At 45.0% G+C, this 19,897-nt stretch overlaps 1 protein-coding gene across 3 annotated transcripts in view; it reads left to right on the top strand.

The window, feature by feature from the left end:
* The window catches only part of DENND5B (DENN domain containing 5B), a 102,513-nt gene extending 88,270 nt beyond the window's left edge, over positions 1-14,243 (top strand). For all 3 annotated transcript variants that reach the window (XM_056482605.1, XM_056482603.1, XM_056482604.1), the window contains 9 exons: positions 1,390-1,518; positions 2,213-2,334; positions 4,465-4,610; positions 6,266-6,384; positions 7,427-7,614; positions 8,267-8,349; positions 8,495-8,621; positions 9,238-9,412; positions 10,263-14,243. In XM_056482605.1, the coding sequence (XP_056338580.1) occupies positions 1,390-1,518; positions 2,213-2,334; positions 4,465-4,610; positions 6,266-6,384; positions 7,427-7,614; positions 8,267-8,349; positions 8,495-8,621; positions 9,238-9,412; positions 10,263-10,446 (1,273 nt within the window). In that variant the 3' untranslated portion in view covers positions 10,447-14,243. The remainder of the gene's footprint in view (positions 1-1,389; positions 1,519-2,212; positions 2,335-4,464; positions 4,611-6,265; positions 6,385-7,426; positions 7,615-8,266; positions 8,350-8,494; positions 8,622-9,237; positions 9,413-10,262) is intronic.
* The last annotated feature ends 5,654 nt before the right edge of the window (positions 14,244-19,897 follow it).

The raw sequence follows: 19,897 nt of genomic DNA on the forward strand, positions 1-19,897 counted from the left end.
TTCTCTGAGCCAGGAAGGTTTTTCCCATGCCAGGAGCAAGGCTTGAGCCTTGCAGGTCAGCCTTGCACAGAGCAGTGCTGCTGGGCTATGTACCCTCTTCATTTGTGCAGAGAGAACTTGTATTTCTGGACAGCTCCAAGTTGTTCTTTGCAAATTTGCCCTAAAGGTCCTGGGCCTGCCCTGTTAGAGGCTCTATAAAGAAGAGACTATTTTTCTCAAATAATGCAGGGACTAAATATAACACAAAGCACACACTTGGGTGTAACAGATGGGGGAAAGCACGAGACAGTGAGACTATAGTAGTCATTGTAAAAAGCATCAGTCACAGCATGACTTTGTTGGATTTTCTTTGGAGTAAATATTGCCACATCCCCCAACACTCAGCAATACTGAGGAGGAGTGCTGTCAAGGAAGTTGCAGGAGATGGACAGTAAATTGCAACTAGGATTAGTTCAGACTTCAGCTGATGGTACTTGGAACCTGCCATGGAGATTTGGAGGTCTGAATTTTCTGTGCACTTAACATGCACGAAAATTAAGAAATTGCAGCCTTTTCTTCCCTGTGCTAAAAACTGTTGCTCATTTTCCTAGTTTTTTTTTAATCAAGTGGGAAGTTTTTGGAAGCAACTTCATCCTGCCATGGCAGTTCTCTTCATCTTCCAAAACTCTGTGCTTTAAAACTAGAGTTTCTGGCATTCTCTAAACTGAAACATGGGAAATTTAAAAAGAAAAAGCAAAACCATAGGAGAAAGCCCCTATGGAACAGTTCTGCTTTTCTGCAGATGAAACATATGCAGGGCTGTTCAGGAAGGCTTCTTATATCCCTAAATATGTGATTCTGCTTGGCTTCCTGTTGCTGTTTTTGTCTTGGCAGTCCTCCTTTTCTCAGATGTGCCATTGCTGCTGCCCTCAAGGGGTTTGTTAGAACCTTCAGAGCCACTGTGGTTTGGAGAAACTCTCAGGACATGTGTTTGTCCTCTGCCCTCCCAGACACACCTGTTCAAGTCAGCAGCTTGAGGGGGCAGCTGAGATATAAGTGGGTCTCCCAAGGTGTCTGCTTTTTTAAAGTGTTACCAGTGTCCATAAGAACCTCAGGCAATGCAGGGGTAGAGAGGTTTACCCCTCCTCACCTTGGCCAGGCAACCACAGAGCAGCTCCTGCAGGCTGCCATGCCCTGTCCTCTTGCCATGTCACCTGTCCTCTTGCCAGCTTGGGGCTGTCCGGGATCTCATTGCCACGGTGCAGGGTTCTGGGGGGCCCTGCTGGGGATCTTCCCAGAAATCGTGTCAGAATACATTTTCCAGTTCACCTGCTGTATCATCTCACTGCATGTTGCCATTTGAAGCCTGCAGAACTTTTATGATTCATCTATTTATTGCCCACATTTCAGACACGTTCAGAACATGAGCGAGATAAAGACTGATGTGGGGCGAGCCCGAGCCTGGATAAGACTTTCTCTGGAGAAGAAGCTTTTGTCTCAGCACCTGAAGCAGCTGCTTTCCAACCAGGCACTTGCAAAGTAAGCCAGCTCTTTTCTTTAAGCCTTCATTTCACGGTGCTGCTGCTTGGGGTACAGTCAGGCACCCTGTTTGGGTACTGTGGTTTCCAACTAGAAGTGATTGAAGAGCAGGGGAGAGTTGGGAGAGGCAGTACTGCCCACCCAGCAGGGCAAGAGTCTGCTAATCTGCATGGAAGACACGTCACAGGTTTCAGAAAGGAGGCATTAGTTCTTGGTCAGATCTCTGCACTGATCCAAGCCACATTGCAGCCCAGATCCTTGAACTGACAGCGTGGTGAGCAGCTCCCTACTGCTGCTTGGTGCATTCTGCTGAGTTTTCTGTTGCAGTAGGGAGCAGAAGGAAGATGAGGTTATTAGATGAGACCATTCCACAGTGGGAAGGTATGGGGAAGAAAGAAGGTTGCTGTACGTTGCTTGAGTAGTGCTAGTTTTTACCTGTGCTTTGAAGCAAACCCCAAACTGAGATGAACACAGTAGCCTTGCTGTGGGGGTGAGGAGTCAAGGGTGCTCTGTAAAACACATGTAACACATTTACATGCCCCCTGTGGGTTTCTAGCAGCTTCTGTTATTGGGGAGTCATACCTCCCATTAAGAGCCACTCTTCATTTGGTATTTTGAGATTGAAACACCTTTTAAGATCCATGGTGCTTTTTCAACAGCAACAACAAAAATGCTATGTGCTTGTTTCTCCCAGGAAACTTTACAAGCGTTACGCTTTCCTGCGCTGTGAAGAAGAACGAGAACAGTTTCTGTATCACCTGCTCTCACTTAATGCTGTGGATTACTTCTGCTTCACAAGCGTCTTCACTACAATCAGTGAGTTGGAGAATCAATTTTTTCTCCCCTGACTAAAAATTAGTTGCTGTTATGATTTGTAAGAGATGATGTTGCTGGTGCCTGAGTAGCTGAACCCTTATCTGGAAGCCTTGGTTGTTGCTACAGGGCTCCTGGGTGCTGGGTGTTGCTCTGGGAAACCAGCTTTAGTGCCAAGGTTGTGTGGGAGTGCTCTGGATAAGAGCATTGCACAAAGGAGAGTAATCAGCAGAGAGTGCTGCTCTCTGTATAGTTTCTTTCAACTTCCATCCCAGACAAGTCCTCTACCTCCTAATGCTTCTTTCTGGCATTCATTAAGTGTGAATACTAGCAGTCTGCTCTCTTCAGACTGAGGAGGAGATGGAAGATTGGAGGATGAAATACTTTGTGCTCTTCTGTGTGTTTTAAATCTCTTTTTGTCGTTTCTTAATGCCATAAAATTTCCCTTTCTCACTCTTGCTTGTAAGGAGGAGAGCAGAGATTGGATTGATATCTGGAAATTAATCTTTGTCTCTCCAGTACTGGACAGTGAAGAAAAACCAAGACCCCATTAGATGACCTAATTATTTGGATTCACCTGGGCAGCTGTTATTATTAATTTTCCTGCCTGTTCAGAGTGAAGTGAAGCAAGTTTTATATGGCTGTCAAAACAGGGACTCATTCTACTTTTTCTCCTCTTAAAGCAATAAATCCTCTCAGAGTTAGTGCAGCACAAAAAGATTTCTTCATCCTTGATTGCCTTATTTCTGTGGGGCATCCAGCTTAACAGCTTTCTTCTGTAGGATAAGTGCGTGGGATTTGAGGGTATTTTTTTGAGTGCAGTATGATTGGCTGGCACACAAAAGTAAAAGAAGCTAACTTAGCCTTCCCAGTCAAAAAGGCAGCTTGTGAAACATAAGGGGAGAGTGAGTTAGAAGTGCAGTGTCAGAGTCAAATCCAAATTGGGGTGGGTGGCAGTCCTTGTCTTAAGCATGTACGAGTGGTACAGATTTAAAAGAAGAAGAGTAAGAGAATAAGAACAGGAATCAGAATAAAGAGGAGGATGTCCACAGAGACACACCAGACCTGAGTGTCTGACTGTGGTGTTAGCAGCCATGCCAGCATTTCCTGTTGCAGCCTTTCAGTATTTGAAGGGGGCCTATATGAAAGACAGCAACAAACATTTTATCATTTACCTGTTGCAGCAGGACAAGGAGTGATGGTTTTAAACCAAAAAGGGGTCAGTCTAGGTTAGCTATAAGGATGAAGTTTTTTACATTTTGGGTAGTGAGACCCTGGCACAAGCTACCCAGAGCAGCTGTGGATGCCCCATCCCTGGGCATGTTCAAGGCCAGCTTGGATGGGGATGTGAGCAGTCTGGTCTGGTTGAAGATGGCTCTGCTCACTGCCAGGGGTTGGACTAGAAGGCTTCTAAATGTCCCTTGCAAACCAGACTGTTGAATGACTGTGACACTCCTTTCCCCCCCGTGACCTGCCCGCAGGCGGGTTGCTCCTGCCCCACAAGGGTCGCTGGAGCGGGCCCCGCTGTCCCGGCTGTGCCCCGCTGTCCCGGCTGTGCCCCGCTGTCCCGGCTGTGCCCCGCTGTCCCGGTTGTGCCCGGCTGTGCCCCGCTGTCCCGGTTGTGCCCGGCTGTGCCCCGCTGTGCCCGGCTGTGCCCGGCTGTGCCCCGCTGTCCCGGCTGTGCCCGGCTGTGCCCCGCTGTCCCGGTTGTGCCCGGCTGTGCCCCGCTGTCCCGGTTGTGCCCGGCTGTGCCCCGCTGTCCCTGTCCCGGCTGTGCCCGGCTGTGCCCCGCTGTCCCGGCTGTGCCCCGCTGTGCCCCGCTGTCCCTGTCCCGGCTGTGCCCGGCCGTGCCCCGCTGTCCCGGCTGTGCCCTGCTGTCCCAGCCCCGCTAGTCCGGCTGTGCCCCGCCGTCCCGGCCCCGCCGTCCCGGCCGTGCTGCGGGGCTGCAGCTCCACCGTGCGGCACCGCTGCCCCGCCGACATCGGCAGGGGTCTCCCGCTTCGCTTCTGAGACAGGAACGACAGCTTGCCTTCAAGAGAACGGCGTGGTTTGCCTCAGAAACTGCGTTTGCTCTACGGAGGGGAAAAAAAGCCAGATCAAGACTAACGTATTTCCCCCTCTGCCTTTTCTCAGTGATCCCTTACAGATCAGTGATAATTCCCATCAAAAAACTAAGCAATGCAATAACCACGTCAAACCCGTGGATATGTGTATCGGGAGAACTGGGAGATAGTGGCGTCATGCAGATTCCTAAAAACCACCTAGAAATGACGTTTGAGGTGAGTATGTGCTCTTCACGTTTTCCTTTCAATTTGAAACATGCTTCCAAATAAATATTAATTTGTTAAGGGGTTTTTAAGAGCACAGCATTTCAGGTTGGGTTCTGATTTTCAGTGTCACTGTAGGTTCAAAGATGTACAGGAAAATAGCCTGCCCCTCTTGTGTGGGATGAAGGTTCCTTGTGAGCACACACCACTTTTAACCACAGGCCTTACTGCTGTCCCTGTCCAGCCCAGAATTCCTTGCATTGCCTATGTATTTCCACGTCTCATTCTCTTCCACACCTCCTTGCCTAATCTTCTATGTCAGTGATCATTTCCAACTCCTCGTGTCCCTTTGAACTCTTCTTTTCCCTTCTTTCACTCTGTCATTCCATTAACCACCACCCAGGTGCCTTTTGACCTCTGTCCAGTCCCAGATTTCTTCTCAGCCCATTGTCTGGCACTGCTCTTCAGCATCCCAGCCTCAGGTGCTATCCATGGCACACCAGGGGCTGCCATCCCCACTGGGCTCTCTCCCTTAGACTTGCTGGGGTTTTCTCTTTGCTTTCCCTTCTGCTTTCCCACCCAGCAATTACAGGTTGGCTCGGTGCCATGCCAAAGCAGCTGGTAGCGGGAATTGCAGGGAAAGCCCCATCAAGCTCCTCTAGCTCCGGGCTGTACTGTATCCATTAAGGAGTGATTTTGTAGGAAAATCTGCTACTGAAATTGAGGTTGCATCCACTGAGCATATGCAGACTGATCTTCAACAACAATAGCAAAAAAAGCCTCTTGCCAAATATAGGTCGATTTTGATAAAGAGAGGATATTTTTGAGATAAATCCCCATGTCTCATTCAGATATTGCTATTTTGTAAGGAAGATCTCCAGGTTTCTAACAGGCAAAGTTACATATTTAGATATTTCTAAGGACCATATTGATGCTGTTCTGAATTATTCCTTTGGCTGAAACTTTCCTAAAATATCTACTTGGGTAGCCACCCACTTACAGAAAATGTCAGCCCAAGCTGCTTGTTTGGCAGCATCAGAAGCAGTGAAAACCAAGGTCTTTCAAGGGAAGTGTTTAGCTGTCATTAACAGATGTTGTTGCCAGCCCCACCTACAATTACATACTGCACTGGAATTCACAGTGCCTTGTTTTCCTTCTGTGTCTTTGTGATGCTGAGTCTTATGTAAGTGATTTTTGTTTGGCCCAACAATAAGCAAATCAATCTTTGAAAATAATAAAGGATCTAGGGACTGCTGCATAGTGTGGAGTGAATCAGCTGAAGGTCAGTATGCTCCAAATGGATTTTTGAAAAGCTCTTTGTATTTGTAAGCTGAAGATCTATTTCTTCTGCAAAAGCACACCTTTTTATCAGCTTACTCAGAAATGTGTCATTAATACTTCTCAGAAATCTTCAGAGTGAGCGCTCACAGCAAAGAATGTAATCTCTCCACAAGCTCTTAACAGTTTTATTTATTTTCTCCTGTCTTAAAATAATTATGCTGCTTTTGAGAACGTTCTGTGTATTTGGTCAAAAAACTTGTTCTATAAATCAAAGAAAACTAGAAAACTGAATAAAAGCCTGTATTTGAGACCATATGTGTGCATGTGGTGGGGGTGTGTGTTGTCTGTTCTTTTTTAAATGAAGCAAAAACTGTTACTCATTTCAGTGCCAGAACTTGGGGAAGCTGACGACTGTTCAGATTGGTCATGACAACTCAGGGCTACTGGCCAAGTGGCTGGTTGATTGTGTCATGGTCAGGAATGAAATAACAGGACACACATACAAGTAAGCAACAAGTTGTAACTTTCCTTGTCTGAAATTCTTGTTGAATTTAGAGAAAGCAAGAAGGCTTCTCCTTATCTCTGACTGGGGCTGATTTGAGACCCTGATAGGGTTGGTCTGGTCTCCCCTACCTGTGGTTCTCTCATTTCAGAAGCCCTAGTTAAGTCAGATAATCTGATAACTATTAAATGATATTTAAGTGCAGGATTTTCTTTGCATCTGTCTGAGACACGACAGACAGTATGGATACTTTTCAAGTGGTTCATATGTTTGTGTCTAATAATTAGGTCTCTTGATTTAAAGTAGTGTGGTAAAATTGTGCACAAATTAATTCTTTAAACCCCAAGAGCTGAAATGATGCTCTGGGGGAAATATTAAGAAAATAAAAGGTTTTGATGATTTCTTAATCTTTTATTGAGCACATCCCTCTGTGTCAAAATGGTCTCCTAATTCATTGTTGGTTTTACAAAACATGGCTAAGCAAACTCAGCTTTTTAAAAAATGTGAACTTGGAAAACTGCAATTCAGAGAGGTGAGCTCCAGATCTGAGAGTTGGCCACAGTATATAGGGGAAAGTAGGAGGATATAGGATAAAATTATTAAGGCTGTGGACATGTGCACGGATTTCATTAGGGCTGTGTATGGGATCCAAAGGTACAGCAGTGAATTGTGAGGTGGGGTCTGAGTATGGGAAGATTCCAAAGCCTTAGCTGGGTGGAAATTCTGTGGGGATTTGGTTGTTAATCATCACAACACTCTTAAAGGCTACATATCAGTTGTGGTTGCAAGTGCAAAATAACTCGGCAGAAAACAAGATGTGGACCATAAAATATGTGTGTGACCCAAGCTTTGCATATTTCCCTGCTTCTAAGGATGATCAGTTGTGGTGCAAGGGCTGCTCCTGCAGAGCTCTGCTTTGTGAGAATTGTCTAGGAGCAAAGTATTCCCTGGTAGCAGTAATTTCTGGGTGCCAGCTGTCCCCTGGTTTTGAGATGAGGCTCACCGTGTGTGTGGCTGACCTGTGCTTGTCCTGGGCGTGCTGCAGGTTCCCGTGTGGGCGGTGGCTGGGAAAAGGCGTCGATGATGGCAGCCTGGAGCGAATCCTCATTGGAGAGCTGGTGTCCTCCACGTCTGACGAGGAGCTGGGAAAGCAGTGCCGCACCCCGCCCCAGCAGAAATCCCCCACTGTGACTCGGCGGCTGAGCATCACTTCCCTCACAGGGAGGAACACCAGTAAGTCCTTGCCTTCCTCCCCAGGGTCAGAGAGAAGGGGTCAGCTGCCAACTGCTGGGAAGAAAATGCTGCTGTGAACAGGAGGGCTCAGTCTGAAGCAAGGCTTGGTGCAGAGCAGTAGCTGCAAGCTGATGAGCTTTTCCTGTATTCCCTGGTTGGTGTTTGCCCTGTGACATACACATTGCCTCTTTCAATGTCCCTTTTTAACTGTTGAGAGATAATAATCCTTTTCTTTGGAGCATGGAGATATGGGATGAGGGGGGAGGAGGCAGCAGAATTTGCAGTAGCTGATGCTGCTCAGCCTTCCAGCTCACTTTGCAGTCTGTGGGAAGACAGGCCTCTCTGAGGGCAGCTCAGAGCTTGATGTGGCTGCTGTGAGCTGCTTCTGGCAGAGCTTATCTCTGCAGGGACCCTAGGGCACATTAACCTCACATCCCTAAAATGAGCTTTTATGAGGAGCTGCACTTGGCTGCAACAGGACATGGGACTGTGAGAGTCACACGGGGCATTCTCTGCTAAAGCACAGAGTTGGGACAGTGTAGATCTTGTTCATACATCTGTCCAGCTCCTGTAAAATTAGAGGACATGAGTGCTGAAATGTCAAGCGAGGAAAGATTAACCTTCAGCTAGCCTGCTCTCTATCATTTCACAGAGCCTAATGCAGGGCAGATCCAAGAGGGAATTGGTGAAGCTGTGAACAATATTGTGAAACACTTCCACAAGCCAGAGAAAGAGGTAATCCCTACTTTTCATTACTTGCCTGCAAATTTTTATAAACAGGAATGGCACTGAAGTACCGGTAGATGTACTAGCTTTAGATCTGAAGTTTCTGGCATCCAAACAAGGCGAGTTGTACTTACCTACTCTCCCTTTTCCACAGAGAGGGAGCCTTACCATTCTGTTGTGTGGAGAAAATGGTCTGGTTGCAGCACTGGAGCAGGTCTTCCACCATGGATTCAAATCAGCTCGCATTTTTCATAAGAACGTCTTCATCTGGGATTTCATAGGTAAGCTGATATATGATTTGGAGGAGAAGGTTTAGGGCAAAATGACTCCTCACATGAGAATCCTCACTCTTTGGATTCTCATCAGCTAGGGTGCCATTTTCCTAACAAACCCCTGCTCCTGGTTGCTTAAAGTCAATGAGAAACCCGATGGCAGATAAGAAATACTAAACTCTGTAAGAGAAGAGTGTGAGTCTATGCAGTCTATTCCTGAGAGTTGATGAGAACTCTCCTAATCATTGCACTGGTCTTCTTGTGATCCTTACCTGTAGGCCTGTGTAGGGGTAATTGAAGGTGTATTTTCCCCTTTAGAATGGGCTTGCAGGTGGAGATTCTCAGCCTGAGGCTAAGTGCTTACTCAGAAAAATGAAGAATCAATGATGATGGTATCACTTACAGTGAAACCATTGAGGGGTGCTCTGGTGCTGCTTCTTGGTGCTACCTGTGTTAGACATCAAACAGACTGACCAGTGCTATGCCATGGCAAAGGTGGAGGTGACCACCTTCCTAACTGTGGAATAGTTCTCAGCAGGTTGTTTTTTTGAGGATTCTCTTGTGTGATTCTGTGTCACAATGAAGTGCTTCTTCTCACTGTGTTCTGATGTTCTCCCTACCATAGAGAAAGCTGTTGCTTACTTTGAAACCAGTGATCAGATTGGAGACAATGAGGAGGCCCTTTTGCTTCAGAGATCTTCATGCAAAACCTTCTGTCATTATGTCAATGCCATCAATACAGCTCCAAGGAACATTGGAAAGGATGGCAAATTCCAAATCCTGGTTTGCCTGGGGACAAGGTAACAAAATGCTCTTCATTATGTGTATCCTCTGGTATTAGACTAGAAGAATATTTTTCCACCATTGTTATTACCTTTAATTTTCCATTTTGAAACATCTCACACCTATCTATTATCTGGTGCCTGTTTTAGGCAGCTTTAGTATTATGTCAAAAATTGGAGCAAAGAAGCACTAATAATACATGGCTAGTGTCTAAACTGCTAAAAATGTTTTGATCTTTTTTATAGCTGTTAGCTTGACAGTCATGTTCATGAAATCTGTCTTGAAATGCTATTTTCGATTAAGTACTGGCTTCAGGAATGCAGAGTTCCTTTTCAGGATCTGGTGAATTTCTAATTCATCTCATTGAATCTCATTCAATTGCTTGTGAAAATGGGATGCCTGTTAAAATTTTGACAGAATTGTTCTAGATGAACCTTTCTTTCCTAATAGGGTGCTTTCTGTCTTGCACCTGGGGAGGGGCAAGAGGGTGGGACTTAGTTGTATTTTGGAGGGTAGAAGTTGGTATGTCTAGAAATAAATACCATTTTTGTCTTATTCATGTGGATATTTGGAAAACCAGTTGGTAAACAGTCTGTCAGATTTTCCTCAAGTTTTACTTATCCTGTTCCTGATCTGAAAATGTTCCTGAATTCTTACAAATGTCCAATTCTGCTAATACCTTTCAGTTTTCATTTCTATAGTAGGTAATGTTTTACTAACCAAGTCAAGGGTTGCAATTACACTGCAAACAACACCCACCGCTCACCAAAAGGGGCTGCACGTTTTGGGTTGTACTCTTGGAGAAGAATTCCAGTGTGAGGTCTGTTGTACTTGGTGCTGTAACAATTCCTGTCCTGCCCTTTCCAGGGACCACTTGCTGTCTCAGTGGATCCCGCTGCTGGCGGAGTGCCCGCCCATCACGAGGATGTATGAGGAGAACGCTCTCCTCCGGGACCGCATGACTGTCAACTCCCTTATCCGAGTGCTACAGACATTGCAAGACTTCAACATCATCCTAGAAGGATCTCTCATTAAAGGAGTGGATATTTAGCATGGCTTTGCTGAGAACTTCATTACTCCTTTCCCAAACAAGCAAACCACAATTGGAGACCTGTCAGGACTTGAATGCCATGGTAGTGCACCACTGTAAGGCAAAGCTGCTGGTGGAAGCAGGATTGGGAAGCCCAGTTTGTGCCTGATGGGGACTGGCCTCTAAAGCTGCAGAAAGCTAAGATGCAGTATTGTAGTTTATTTGAAACAGAAATTTAGTACAAAATATAGAGTATTTTCATGTGTTAGATGTGTGTAAATATGCTATCTTCTTTAAGAAATTATATTACTCTAAGAAATTTTTCTTAGACTGAATGTTCCTGTTCTGACTATGAGTAGCTTAAACCCAGGGGAAGGGCTTGGGGGAGGGAGGGAAGGACCAAGGTGGGAAGGGATGCCACTACTTGCTTGTGAGGAAGAAGCCAATCAACATGTAAATACAGCGCAAACTCAGCAGGGCTTTTTTCAGGTATTGCAAATTAATACAGCAAATATCCTTATGTAGCCATTGTGATCGTGTCACTCTTGGAAATGCTGTAAGCATACTGTATGTGGTCTCTCTTAATTTGTTGTTTGTTCAAAGACTCACCTTCCCATGCATAGAAGTCGTGAGTCGTCATTTTCTTTTCTGTAAGGTCTTTTGTGTCACTCCTGTTGATCTCCAAAAGGGGAAACAAGTGTTGGAATGCTTAAACACTGGAGAGGAGGACTGCTGTCAGCCTCAGAGCCTGACAGGATGAGACACCTGTTGAAGCCTTGCTGCTGCAGCCTGAGATGGGGAATGGTAGCTTGCTTGACTGGCTCAGTGTGTCCCTTCCCTGTCTAGATGTTCTCATGATTCACCTTCAGCCAGTTTGTGTTGTGGGTGACCATTTATTTTCCCATGATAAGGAATTTGGTTTATACCAAATTCTTGATGTACTTGAGAAGAATCATTGCTGTAGAGCCACAAACACTGCTGTTGCTGTGCTACCAAACTGTATTAATTGGCTTTGAAATGCTGACAGGTTATGAGTCTTCCTTTGTCCTGAAGAATGAGTGTTTGTAGGGGAGTACAGGATCTTGGATGACTCTTTTTTAAATTATCCAGCTACAAATAAAAAAGGAATTAAGCAAAAGGAGGAAGAAAAAATCATGTTCGTATTTTGAAGCTTCTCTCCTACACTCTTTCCAGTTAATGTGTTACTAATACAATGCATATATAGAGATATAGCTCTTGATGAGGAGCTGGGAGCAACTGTATGATAAAAATTGAACAAGAGATTATATCAAAATCACCTTATGAATACCATGCAGCAAATGCAGAGTGTATTTTCCATTCCTGAGAATGGGAGTTGGAAGGATCTGAGGATACAGCTTCACCTGGTTTTAATTTTTGGAAGTTAGTTTAAATACAAGATTTTGTTTTCACTTGTTTATTCCCTACAACCTTGAGTATTTGGTCAGTGGATTCCTTGGATGTCTCACTGCCAGCTGAGGCTTGGGAAGGCCTCTGACTGGTTTTGGAAGTGTGTTGCCTTGCACTGTGCTCTCAAGTGGCATTGGGAGGGACTTGGCAATAGTGGACAGTGGCAGGTCTGGGCATAGTGTGCACATGGTAGAAAGAGGGATGGGAGATAAGGAGAAGGAAAGGGGATGGAAATTAGGGTTTGCTTTCTCACCTGCCTTTTATCAAGCTTCCCTACTTTCTTGTGGTCCTTCTGCTGCCAGATTCTTAGAACAGCACTCACTTCAGTGTCAGTTTCACATCAGACTCTCAACCAGAAGAAAACTCTTCGTGTAACTTTTTTTCATTGGAGAGTTTTATGTTATAGAAGTATTTTTATTTCTAAGAAAGAAGTAAAATAATACTGTCAAGGAGCCTTGCACTTTAATAAGGGTTCCAGCTTTCAATAACCATTCTTTCCTCCTGAGCTTGTGCTTCCTTAAACTGACTGAACTCATCCCAGGCTGCACTGCCATGTCACTGCTGTGGGTGTGAGTCACTAAAGGCTGTGAATGGTGTCTCGAGTTAGTAGCCAGAGCCCACAGCTATGTGACATCTCTCTTACATTTCCAGAAATGTGAAATTTGGGGCGTTAGGATTTTCTGTGTGGCCAGGCATGTCTGCTCAAAGTCAGCATTTGATGCATGGCAACCCTTCAGCAGCAATTGAAAATGTGTCCCTGTACTTAGCTCTGTCAATGAATTATACATTTAGCACCAGAAACCATGTGGCAGCATTATTTGGTAATGACTGCTTAGGATGTTTTGATTTCTATTACAGCTCAAGCCTTTCATGTCTAATGACTGCTATACAGGATTTTTTCACACCCAGCCCAGTCTAAGTGACTTTCATTTTACTGAAATAACCACCTCTTTTGTCCATGGATTTCTTCACAGCATCATCTGCATTTGTGGGCTGGATGCTTCCCAAAGTACACTACTGCAGACTTCTCCAAAGGCTACATATGACTGGAGCAGTCGTAGCATTCATCTGACATGGACAAGGGTTAAGTCCAAGCAGGATAAAGTAGAAATGTAGGCACCTCTAAAGGTCATTCATTTAAATGAATAAACCACACACAGAGAAAAAAGGCAATAACTACATGAAGTCTTTCTGAAGTTAAAAGAAGTCAAAACCTGAGAATTTTTAAAATTCAAATCAGGGCCTTTCCCCATTTCAGACTACATTAAGAAACCTTGAGCACTTAACACAACTTCACCTCAGCTTTTTCAGCTAGTGTTGACTTGTTTGGTTTTGTCAGGTTTCACGTCATGCTAATAATACAATAAAAATTATGTATGTCTTTTGTTTCCTTGTAGGCAATAACCCACCCCAAGATATGCTGAAAGGGGCACAGCTGAGTGCCTCAGATTCCTAGAGTAGTTGTTTGACAGCCTTGGGAGAACGGTGCTTCATAGTGAATTTTTATTCTACCATGTATGATGTTTTTGTGGTTTTTTTGTTTTGTTTTGTGGGTTTTTTGGGGGTTTTTTTTTGTTTTTTTTTTGTTTTGTTTTTTTTTTTTTTGAGTGGACTACTTTTGTTGATTGGAAACTGTGAGGTTTTTTTCTGTAAGGTTTACAGAAATCATTTTACCTGCTAGAATGGTGAGAAACCCATCAGGATTCTTCTAAGCTAACACAGTTTTTACTTCAGTGTTAAAGCACCTTCTTTGGTTGAGAAAGGGAATCTTGGAAAAGACCAAAGCTCTCTGGTATCTGCTTTTTAAAAAAAACAAAAAAATTCTTATTCAATGCCCATCTGCAGATGTCTGAGTTTGCATAGTCCAGTTTTACTAACAGCCAGCATGGTAATTGAGGTAGTCCGAGAATCAAATGCCTCACTATGTACAAAATGTGTATTTATAATTCTCTGAAATAAATGAAGTTGTACTGTTTAGTGAAAAATCTACTCATGTTTATTCCAAGTTGGTTTGTGTAATTAGCTATCATTGTTCCAAAATGTGTTTTTAGGGTAGTTGCGCGGCAGCGTATTTGAGAAAATTCCTTCTTTCAATCAAATGAAGGTGCGCATTGTGAGGGGAAGTATTGTGTGTTACACTTGAAATGTACAAATGTGCCCTGTATAGCTTAAAATGATCCCTAAATGTCTCCATTAAGTATATTTTGTCTTTACATTATTACTAACAGAATAAGAACTGGATTATTTTCAAGACGACATTAGTAAAAGTATTGTTATATCAAGCACTTTAACATACACACCACAAACCGACATGGGTTTTTCAGGTTTTGAAGTACATTGAAATACAGCTTTTCATGCTATGTCCTTTACAAATAAAACTGTGAGAATAATGGTTGGTGTCACTTTCTCCTTGCAGAGGAACCAAGAGATTGGGGTCTCAAGCTGAGGAGCTGATCTGAGCCTGGAAGGAACAAACTGGACAGAATGATCCAGCTGGTGGTGACTCTGATACTGGGGACTTGCTGGAGCAAAGCGGGGGGAAGGTGGTATGAGGGACCGTTCCCAAAACCAGCCCTTTTGCCTCCCCTGACACAAAGGGGACAGAGCCCATGCTGAGTCCAAGCAGCTCTTTATTCCAGTTGTTGGGTGGAAAAAGTGGCTGGTTACAGGGCAGAAATGGGATCACCGTGAAGCTGAGCTCTTACCACAGTGGTGTTCACCAGGCAGCTAGTATTGCTTTGCCCTTAGTATCTGGGGGAGTGGGGAGAAGGAGGATGGGATTAACCTGCAGCAAACAATCTCTTTCCTCTCTTGACATGAGTTGCTCTGGTATTTGAACTCGGGGTTAAATTGCTGGAAGGAAGCTCATGCTCTCCAGTCTGTCAGGCAGTGTGTTGTGGAAGAAGGAAGCTTGATGGACAAGAGGGAGATGAATGCCTGCAATCAAACAGGTAATAATTAAAAAAAAAAAAAAAAAAAAAAAACCCAAACAGTGAAATTCCCTCTTTTCTAAGTTAGACTGGATTTCCAGAAATTTCCCCCATGTCCCTCCCAGCTTCAGATATGCTGGAATTGGCAAAAATAGGAGAATTTTTGGCAACTTTGACAGTTTGAAATGCAGAGCCCTGTGTGTGTGTGTGTGTGCTTGGTGTGTGTGTGTGCTTGGTGTGTGTGAGGTGCAGCTTGCCTGTTCATTCATTTTAACTCTCTGTTTTGAAGAGAGGACTGAAAGTCTCAGAGCTTGGGACCAGACATGGGAATCCTGAAATATATTGTGTGATGATACTGGTGCTAATCAACATTTTATACATGTGAATAAAATCTATAGAGCTGCCTATTGTCAAATGTCAGTGGGTGGAGTTGGCTGTACCTTTACACCTCATTACTAAATGTGCCTAAATTAGAGATAGTGAGGTCTGACATCTTAAAGGCAGTCAGTACTTGCAAAAGGGCAGAACTAGGCTTGTCCAGGTGAGCAAGTGAAAGTACCTTCCTCTCCACTGTGCTGTCGTTGCTGCAGTGTGGGAGCACTGCAGTGTTTTCTGCAAAGGAGGAATAGAAGAAAACTCTGTGAAAACTGGCATGGGTAGGAGTTGAAATAGCTCATCAATCTAGTTTGTTTCTTTCCAGCATTTCAGAAAGGCTCATTCAATTAAAAAAAAAAAAAGAAAAAAAAGTGTTCAGTGAAATGGTGAGTGAAACTATTTCCCTGGCTGTCATCCCATCAGCTGAAAGGCTGAGGCTCCTGTCGCTGCAGTCAGGGAGCATTTCATTGCTGACATTCCTAATTTCTCTCCTGTTCTTCCATCAGCCGTGCATCATAAGCTGCTTTGAGCCCAGCACAGGGTGTGAAGGGAATGGGAGAATTCCTGTGCGGGTCTGCTATCTGGTGGCTGGTTATGGTAAACTCTCTGCCAAAGCCACTGCAGAGCTGATTTGTCAGTGGGGAGCTGTGGTGCTGCAGGAAGGCTTGACACTTCACAGTGCCCATCTGCATTCCCTGCAGACCTCACAGGGCATCTCAGATCCTCTGAATGAACTTCCTCTGTCAGAATGTGACCAGGCAAACTATTTTCACCTTGAACCAAGCTCACCTTTGTCCTGAGGGGAGGAAAAGCCATAGGAGGAGACACAGCCAACCCCCCCGGATCCTTACCCACAGCATATTTTTCATGCTCACTGCTAGGTGATCTAATGGCTACCTTGTTACCATTCAGGAATGGATTCAGTGGGGTCCATAAATGTAAAATGGTTGTGGTTTGCATGAGAGAGACTCAGGTGTTCACACCAGTCACTGAGTAATAGAATAATCGGTAAGAGATGTCCCCATCTTCACACAAGTCTAAACTAAAATGGAACCAAACTCAATAGCAGCCAGATGTTGTGTGTGGTGCTCTGCAATCCTTGCATTCTGCTTTCAATGAGGGGTTTCCACAAAGGCTGGTGTTAGCACAGGAAAGCCATTTCCCTTACCCTGCCCCTGCAGCCAGTGGGAAGAGATGGGCTCCTTCAGTAGGTCTTGCAAGGAGAAATCTCACTTGGCTACTTTTAATTATGCCTAAAGAAGTCCTACAGAGGAAGCTTGCCCTTGGAGGCTAAGCAAGCATTAATCTTTATGAATATTCCCACCAACACTGTCCTCCCATAGAGTTCATTCCTTCAAAGGCCCTCAAGTGATACATTGTGATACATTTACACATCAAAAAACTCCAACTTTTCAAGAATAGAATCTAAAGGTGATGGACTCAGGCAGTTATTTTTTTACAATTTATTGATAATTTAGATATGAAGACAAATTCCTTATTTTTTTTACAGAGGCATGCCATAGAGATCAGAAAATGTGGCCTTAATTTCTAAGTTTCCCTGACTTCCCCCATGAGCTTTAAGCAATTTGTTGGTGTCATATCCCATCTTGCAGGTAGGGAGCTGATGTACAGAGTGGGAAGGACTTTGCTGCAGCCAGTTCTGCCTCACCAAGGAAGATTGTTCAGCCTTGGGGTCAGCAACTGCCCCTTCAGCATCCACTGGTGTGTGATTGAGAGCTGCTTTTCAGTGCTGCTGTGACAGAAGTGCCCTGAGGTCTCATCTGTGGTTAAATCCAGTTAAAAGGCATTGGTGAAACCTGTTGATTTATGGTGTTCTGGGCAGCTTCTGTCAAGCTGTGTGTGGTTGGACAGTTTTGTAATTCAGACAGAAGAACAGGCTTTCTTCCTACTGAGCTACAATGCAGGAATTATGGTAACTATCAGCAATATGATTAAGCAGTGCGAAAATGCATAAAAATCCTTGCTTGGCTGTTGTGTGAGGATGGCAGTGATTCCCTACCAGAAGGGAGGAAGAGGAAACAGATTTTCCAAAAGCATGGCTTTTGCAAATTTTCCATGGCTTTTCATCTTGAGTTCATAGCTCTTCTAGGAGGTACAGACATTAATTAACATCAAGTTAATCTTGTCCTCTGTCTGCCCCACAGCCTGTCCCTGCTCATTGCAAGCCCAAATAGATCATACCAGATCCAGCACACCCATACTAGAAAATGCATGGTAGAAGACATGTGAAGTTCTAGCAGGATTTTCAATACAATCATATAATATAATATGTACTGACAACTGAGAACCATCTTTGTGGTGCTGTTGTTGGGTTGTGGGGTTTATTTTAAAGGCATAGATTCAGTTTCAAGTGAAGAGGGAAGTCAGCCCAAAGGCTCTGTGCTTCTTTACTTGAGATAGTGTGAACTCTTCCATGTAGCTTCCTTAGCCTGTTTCTTCTGCTCAACGCTCTCATTTAAGTTCACCTGCTTGCACATGTGCAGCTTTGGAACTGTCATGGTGCCATGACAGATAAATAAAATGTGCTCTAACAACTCTGCAATGTTGAACCCTCCAGCTAAGAATCAGTGTGGCTACTGGCTTGCCTGAGATCTGAACTTCTCACAGATGGTTTGTGGTTCCTAACTGAATAAATAGTGTGAAGCTGGCTAGAAGTGGGTGTGGTGCACAGGATATTCTCCCCCAACCCATAAAATGGCTTAAAGAAAAACTGCATTCAGGGAATGTAAGTGGAAACATCACCCTATGGCTCTGCCCAGCTTTCATGTTCCTAAAGCAGTGGAAAAAGTTTCCATTTGTGGTAACAGAAACACAGGAGAACTAGGAAAAACTTGCAGACTAGAGAAGCTATTTCATTCATCCTCAGCATGGACTTTGTTAGAAGAGAATTTCAAATGTCAGCAGCAATTTATGTTAGACAGGGCTAGTGTGGTAGCTGTGTTCAGTGAGAAATAGGATAGCTGCTCTGGGCTTAGTTATTTGTGTTTAACTGGCACAATGCTAAAAAGTGAGGAATGAACTAGCGATCTTCAATTCAAATATGTGTCCTCGGAAGTGCAAGTACAAGTTGATCCACCATGGTTTGCTGAAGCCAATGAAAGTTCCTAAAACTGATCAGTTTAGATAGGCATTCATGACCAATGTAGTCTGCAAAACCTGTTAGTTTGTGCACAGAAGAGAAGCGACCCTCTTTTGGGAAAATAATTAAGTGACTGCTGTTGCACACAATGTTTATTAGGACAGTCCCAGTCTTCCACCTAAGAGTTGGCTTCTGGATGATCTCATCATTTTAAGTACGAATAGTTATCTCTGTGAAGGGCCAGGCTTGTGCTCGGGAAGATACTGCACAGCCTCGTGTTAATCTCTTCAGTTGAGATAGTCTGGGAGAGAGAAGTGGCAGGACACCGGGTGTGACTGTGAAGGCTGCCGGTGTTGACTCTGGGTAGAGCTGTGAGCAGCCTGGTTTGTCTTATCACAAAGTGCAGGATGTTCTGGACAGACCCACCTCAGCAGGTGGGGGCAAATCTGAGCCCTCATTCCCCCCAGCAGAGCAGGAACTGGCAGGAGAGGACAGCAGTACGGGCATGTCCCTTTTGTACCCTCCACAGCCATTCCAGGCTCTCGTTAGCAGAAGCATTTTTCAGCAGGATGCACACATCCATCTTTTGCTTGCACTATGCCTGTAACCAAATTAAGTTTTCCTTTGACATTGGAAGTTAAATCTGTCTGCAATGGGACCAGTTCCTGTGAGCATCCAAAGTGTTAGGAAGTTTTCATACAAAAATTGGTGCAGGGCTGCCAGTGCATTTTCCCAAGCACTGTGTGCTGGTTACACATGGAAGTGGGGAGGGGTGGAGCCGCCTGAGGGAAAGCAGCGTGAGGCTGGAAACAGGAGGGGCTGTCCCGGCCCTGGGGGCTTCCCCTGTGAGCTGCGGGGACCAAGCAGAGAGCTGATTTAGTGGTGGACAGCTCGGGAAACCAATTAAAGGTTATTTCTCTTTCACAAATCACATTGGATTAAGTTAACTATCTCTTTTTCGGCTTCCAGCCTCCTGAGGTGCGGTGGTCTCTGGCTGGGGCCCGGCCCGGCTCTGGGCTCAGCCTTGGGCCCGGCCTGACAGCCCAACCCCGGCTCGGCCTCAAGCCCGGCCTGGCACCCCGGCCCCGGCTCTGTGGGGAGCCCCTGGCCGGGCCCCGGCTTGGCTCGGCCACATGGCCCCCTGGCCACATGGCTCTGGCAAGGCCCCGGCATGGCCCCGGCCCCTGCCCTGGCCCTGGTGGTCCCCAGCGCTCGGCTCGGCTCGGCTCCCCTCTCCACATGGCATGGCCGAGCAGGGGGATGAGGGAGCCACCAAAGGCTCTATCTTCCCCCCCAACCCCATTCTGCAGGAAGAGGGTCCAGTTGCCCACGTGGCTGTTTCATGATCTGGATGCAATTTTAACTCTTTTTAATGCCTGGATAAGATTCTCGATCTCCTGAGCTCCCCAGAATGGGAAGAAATAAAGCATGGAGTCTACAGAAGTCAGCAGAATGAAGATAAAGTTCCTGATGGGAAGAGATTGAAAAGATGCAACTGATAAGTAGCTGAAAACCTTTTTTGGGGGCTGTGAGGGGATTGTGACTTCACTAGAATTCCTTTAAACTGTGAAATACACTTGGGGAGGTTTGGGTGCTTGAGAAGAAGACCTTTTGCCTTAGGGAAATGGAGCTCTCTGTT

This window comes from Oenanthe melanoleuca, chromosome 1A (genome assembly GCF_029582105.1).
Source record: "Oenanthe melanoleuca isolate GR-GAL-2019-014 chromosome 1A, OMel1.0, whole genome shotgun sequence".
NCBI classification, from domain to species: domain Eukaryota; kingdom Metazoa; phylum Chordata; class Aves; order Passeriformes; family Muscicapidae; genus Oenanthe; species Oenanthe melanoleuca.